The sequence below is a fragment of the Montipora capricornis genome, chromosome 1, assembly GCF_036669925.1.
Source record: "Montipora capricornis isolate CH-2021 chromosome 1, ASM3666992v2, whole genome shotgun sequence".
Classification (NCBI taxonomy): domain Eukaryota; kingdom Metazoa; phylum Cnidaria; class Anthozoa; order Scleractinia; family Acroporidae; genus Montipora; species Montipora capricornis.
Window position 1 is genome coordinate 27,669,982 of NC_090883.1, and position 5,000 is coordinate 27,674,981.

At 39.3% G+C, this 5,000-nt stretch overlaps 2 protein-coding genes across 2 annotated transcripts in view; both read left to right on the forward strand.

The window, feature by feature from the left end:
- LOC138037462 (serine/threonine-protein phosphatase 6 regulatory ankyrin repeat subunit A-like) overlaps nt 1–5,000 on the forward strand; it is a 259,329-nt gene that overhangs the window by 130,839 nt on the left and 123,490 nt on the right. The window lies entirely within an intron of this gene.
- The window catches only part of LOC138037455 (serine/threonine-protein phosphatase 6 regulatory ankyrin repeat subunit C-like), a 58,477-nt gene continuing 53,598 nt past the window's right edge, over nt 122–5,000 (forward strand). The window contains exons 1-3 of the mRNA XM_068883381.1: nt 122–407; nt 786–936; nt 4,528–5,000. The exon at nt 4,528–5,000 is cut by the window's right edge and continues 786 nt beyond it. Coding sequence (XP_068739482.1) covers nt 4,553–5,000 — 448 coding nt within the window. The 5' untranslated portion in view covers nt 122–407; nt 786–936; nt 4,528–4,552. The remainder of the gene's footprint in view (nt 408–785; nt 937–4,527) is intronic.

A 5,000-nucleotide genomic window follows, 5' to 3' on the forward strand; every position in this document is an offset into this window, starting at 1 on the left:
CGGGTACGAGTGCATTGCGCATGCTCAGACGTTTGACCGCAGTGTGGCTCTGGGGACAAGAATGAACAACTTCTCGTCCCCAGAGCCAAACCGCCAACGCCAGTTTGATCCGAGCGACGAATCATCCGAGCACGAAGCTGAAGTTCTCGCAGGCGCCAGGATTGAGTGTAGCTGGAATAAAACCGGCAGATTTACAGCAGATTGGAACAGAAAGGAAAAAAAGAGCGCAATTTAGAATTTGAGGGTGCCAACGTGGTCTTCAGATACAAAGAACATCGCCCTCCGATGGTTTCCCTGCCCATAATTTGGTTCTAAAGACACCTTTCCACTACTGCAACTAGAAGTGTTCTTATCCCTTGGCAACGCAGATGAAAACTTAGCAGAGATTGTTAGGGCTATCATAGAAGGTATATTTATCTCCTTTGATCTTCATTTAGGTAACGGAATTTGGAAATAGTGTCGCCAAGTTACTTTCGGTTTATGGTGATCATGGTGATTTATCGTGTGACGCGAGGGACCAAGGACGATCTGTGAAGACTAACAAACGCGATGAATTCCATATTCTTCCACGGGTTGGAAAATTAATCGCTTGTGATAATTTGAGAACCAAGCTTAAGAGCTATTTATCAGCATATTTTTCTCGCATTTTGCCTTTGGGTACAAGCATTTTCAACCAGGCAAACTTGTTTGCTTCTTGAGGAGTTGAGCATTGGTAATTATATAAACTTAAGCATTACTTGACGTTTCTTCCGTCATAAATGTTCTTTTTCTGATCCCTTTTATAGTGTTCCAGTCTCGCAGAGAAAGATCAAGCAACAGCTCATCAAATGTTTTTCACTATGCTTATTTGAGTTTTGTGAGAGACTAAGAAGTTTCATGTAGTAATTGGTATTTCAAGAAATTGAACATCACAGATGAAGTGAAACCACTGCAAAGGTACAGCCTAATGTATCCCTTTGATTTCTTAATAATTTATGGAGACCTACAGTATAACTGATGAGATTTTTAAAAGTTTATCCTGGGAGAGCTGTCCTGTTAGGGAGCCTTGCCATGAAGTGCAAAGTACAAATGCAAATGCAGGTTTTCCTGCAGTGCGTGCAGTTTTTAGCATGATTGCTTTTGCGGATTCGAGGCCATCTACGGTTAGATTAGACTTAAATTTCCCGTACATCTTTGAGTGGTCTTTTTAGAGCTCTGGCTAAAGAGAGCCTGCATAGCAGGAGCTTTGGTGAATTTTAGACACTTAATTCTTTCTACTGGGGTAATGACTTTCGAGTGATTGTTTGAATGTAATGGCCATGCAAAAGGTTAGAGAGTTAGGGGGTGAGGAAAACAAGCGTGAAACGGCCTGCAATCAACCCCACAAGATCTTTGAAAGTCCCATTTCCAATCATGTTTGACTAGCACAGGTTTCATGTGAACTAGTAACCAATCATAGCATTCCTTGTGCAAACATTGGCAGAAACACAATTCGTATTTCATTGGGGAAATATTTTCATGATGGAGCTAACATGTCAACTTACTACATGTATTACCATTTCTCTGTCCATGTTTCTACTGTGTGCGCTTCATCAACAATGATATCCAACAATCTTTTGTGGAAGTTATTAGAATGTCCTTTTAGCCACCTTGAAAAATGCCTTGTTCAGCGCAACTTCTGCTGATGTGAACTTTCTGGAACTTGTCTTCCCAATGGATGCATCTTCCAGCTTAGCAGCCACCAAAAAGATTGCCGTTACCCCTAACCTTCAGCCTCTTTAATCTGATCATCAATGATACTTCTCAAAGGTGTGATTATCAATGCAGAACACATTTCACTGGTCATCTTCTCCTTTATTTTTAGAGATAGCTGAAATACCGGTATGAAGCTCCTGCCAAATACCATGGAAAGGACCACCAAAAAAAATCACCTCCATAATTATTGCCTTTTTTTTACATGGTCTTTCTGCCCTTGTTTTAAGAACACCAGAAAAATCCAAGCTCATGCAACGAAGTTATTCTTTCTGCTATGTTTTCTCTTGATACTTTCACAAAGGGAGCATTAAATTTTGACCGGCAGGCAGATTTTTGTGACACTTAATCAGCCAATCAGGAACAGTATTTTCCCCATCCGTTGGTGAATATGAGTTTTTGAAGATCTTTTGGGGTTGATGGCAGGCAGGTTCTTGCTCTGTCTTTTCGCCCCCTCCCCTTTGCTTTTTCTGTGGACTTCGGTCCAGGTTTTTGCATAGCTATTAGATAATTTTAAAAATCACTCAAAAGTCAACCCTGGTGGAAAGAAACATCTAAAATTCACCAAAAAGCCTCCTGTGTAGAGTAGCTAGTTTCCAGCACTTAACTGCCTGCTCTCCTCAGGGGCTTTTCAGGACCAATGAAATATTAGACAATAATTATTACAATACTTACCTATTGAAGAATTCCAACTAGCAGGAGACACCTCAGTTGGCTATTTACACGTACAAGGCCTGCAGCTGCAAAACTAAACAGGGACTACCCAAAACAACTTCAACTAGTGGTCCGAGGGGGGCTGCAGCCAGGAAGCCTGGATTACAAGTCCATCCCATAAACGACCCATCATACTGCCTCCCCTTGCAACAACCACTCTACATGTTACCACTCAGGGTTTGCAGGTCTAATTCCTCTTGTGCTCAGCATAAAAAACATAAGTTGTACAGCTGTGTGTGTTATTTTACATTCAATACTGAATATAAAGGACTGCATTAAACTTTAAAAACATACATGTTAATAATGGTATTATATACACAAATGGCGCTAATTAATTGTGGACATTTCACTCTTGAAAGATTTAAGTGATTCTTTCAACGCTACTTCCTTTGGTACATGTAGCTTATTCCATTCCTGTATGGTTCTTGGAAAAAAGGAATACTTATAAAAATCACACTTTGCATTTAGAGTCATATATGCATGCACAGAAGAACGCATAGAGGAATACATGTAGGTAATTGGGTGGAGATTAACATTATCTACATTTGCTAAATTATTGTTTCTAAATTTATAAAGCATAGACAAGCAGGCAATTATTCTACTGGGCCCGGTTGTTTGAAAACCGATTAACTTAATCCAGGATTAGTGTAAAGTTTTGTTTCATGTTTTCAACTTTTTGTTGAAAATTTCTCTCGTTTACTTTTGTTTTTCAAGATTGACTTCTTCTAATGTGAAGTTCTGCCAAATATCAGCATTGAACAGCATTTAGGAGAAGAGAAATAAAACTCCTTGGTTAATTTTTAATCTGGGATTAGTGTTAATCGGCTTTTGAACAACCGGGCCCTGGATTGCATTGATTTCCAGCCCAGTTCATTTGGCATATCAGTCACGCTATCCTGACGATTGTAACGAGAAAGAACCCAACGAGCTGCCCTCCTCTGAACCATTTCCACTTGATTGATGTTTTTAGCTGTGTAACAGTCCCAGACAGAAGAGCAGTATTTAACGATAGGCTGGATAAGAGATCATGATTTATATGCCAATCTCCTTCGTTGATGTGGTGCAGTGTTTTAGATTTTGCTTGAGAAAACCCAGCAATTTGTTTGCCTTGTTTGTGATATACCTCACATGTGCATTCCATCTAAGATCTGTGGAAAGATACACTCCCAGATACTTGGTAGACGCAATTCCATCAAGGTAGCAGCCATGAAGTGTGTAGTTGAAGATAATGGGCACACGTCGTCTTATACAATGTACATGTAATTCTTAGAACATTACATCTGGCAATATTAAATTCCATCTTCCAATCTTTCTCCCACATCTCCAGGCTATGTACTGTAGGTCTTTCTGTAATTGAACACAATCGTCCATAGATTAAACAACTAGATATTTAAAATTAAGAACCACATGTCATCAGCAAAGAGTCGTACTTTTGACTTTATACAAATGTACAGTTTGGTAAGTCTTTCATGAAGGCCAAAAATAGAAGTTGAAGTTGTGTGTCCAGGGTTTTGCAGTGATAGTCCTTGCACCTGTGCACTACATGTAGGTCAGGATAAGCCCATGTAATTTTGAAATTGAAGAAGAAAGGCTTTCTGTATTAATTCTGGCACTGAAGCTGCTTCAGTAAGATACCTACTGTACATTTTTTACATTGTGTTACTTGCATGACTTTCCTAGCTCATTCATATCAAGTTAGCAGTATTGGTCAATACCTTATTTACAATAAACCAGTGTTAAGATAATGACAAAATGTTGTGATGAAAATATTATTTTATTGTTTGTTCCATTCTTTGCTTTTTTTTCATTGAAGCAATTTCATGTAACATTTCCTCTAGGAGTAATAAAAGCACTCATCTACATGTAGAAAGCTTATGCTTATGTTGTGCAGTCTAGAAAGTACATTGTAAACATCACTTGTCCATTGCCTATTTTCCACTGAGCACCCACCTCCTACCTGTACACATAGCTTTTGCCAAAATTACCATATACAGTATTGGGGTGAGTATTTTGCTGTAAAATAATTATCATGGTAATCAATAAATACTCTGAGTGTTACTGTACGGTATATTACCATTTCAGGTGTCTGTCAATTGGAATTGAAGTCATGTCACAAGAAGTATCTGTTGAAGCAGAGAAGATTTTTGCCCAAAGGAAGGAAGCACTGAACATTACTCTTTTGGGGAGCGAATGGAATTCATTGACGGGTGGGTTGTCAACATTAAACAGAGAGCTTGCAATTCATCTGTCCCAACATCCAAATGTCAGCGTTTCTATGTTGGTCCCAGAGGGTGCTTGTAAAGATCAAGACAGAAAGGCAGCCAAAGATCTTGAAATCAATATTCTTGATGCAAGGCAACGCCCAGGCTTCCGTGAACCTCTCGACTGTTTGTGCTTCCCACCTGAAGATCACAGAATGGATGTTGTTATTGGCCATGGTGTGAAACTTGGAAGGCAAGTTCAAGTCATAAAACGTTCTGCACAATTCCAAAATTGTAAGTGGGTACATATGGTGCATACTGCTCCAGAAGACCTCAGCAAATATAAGGGTTATG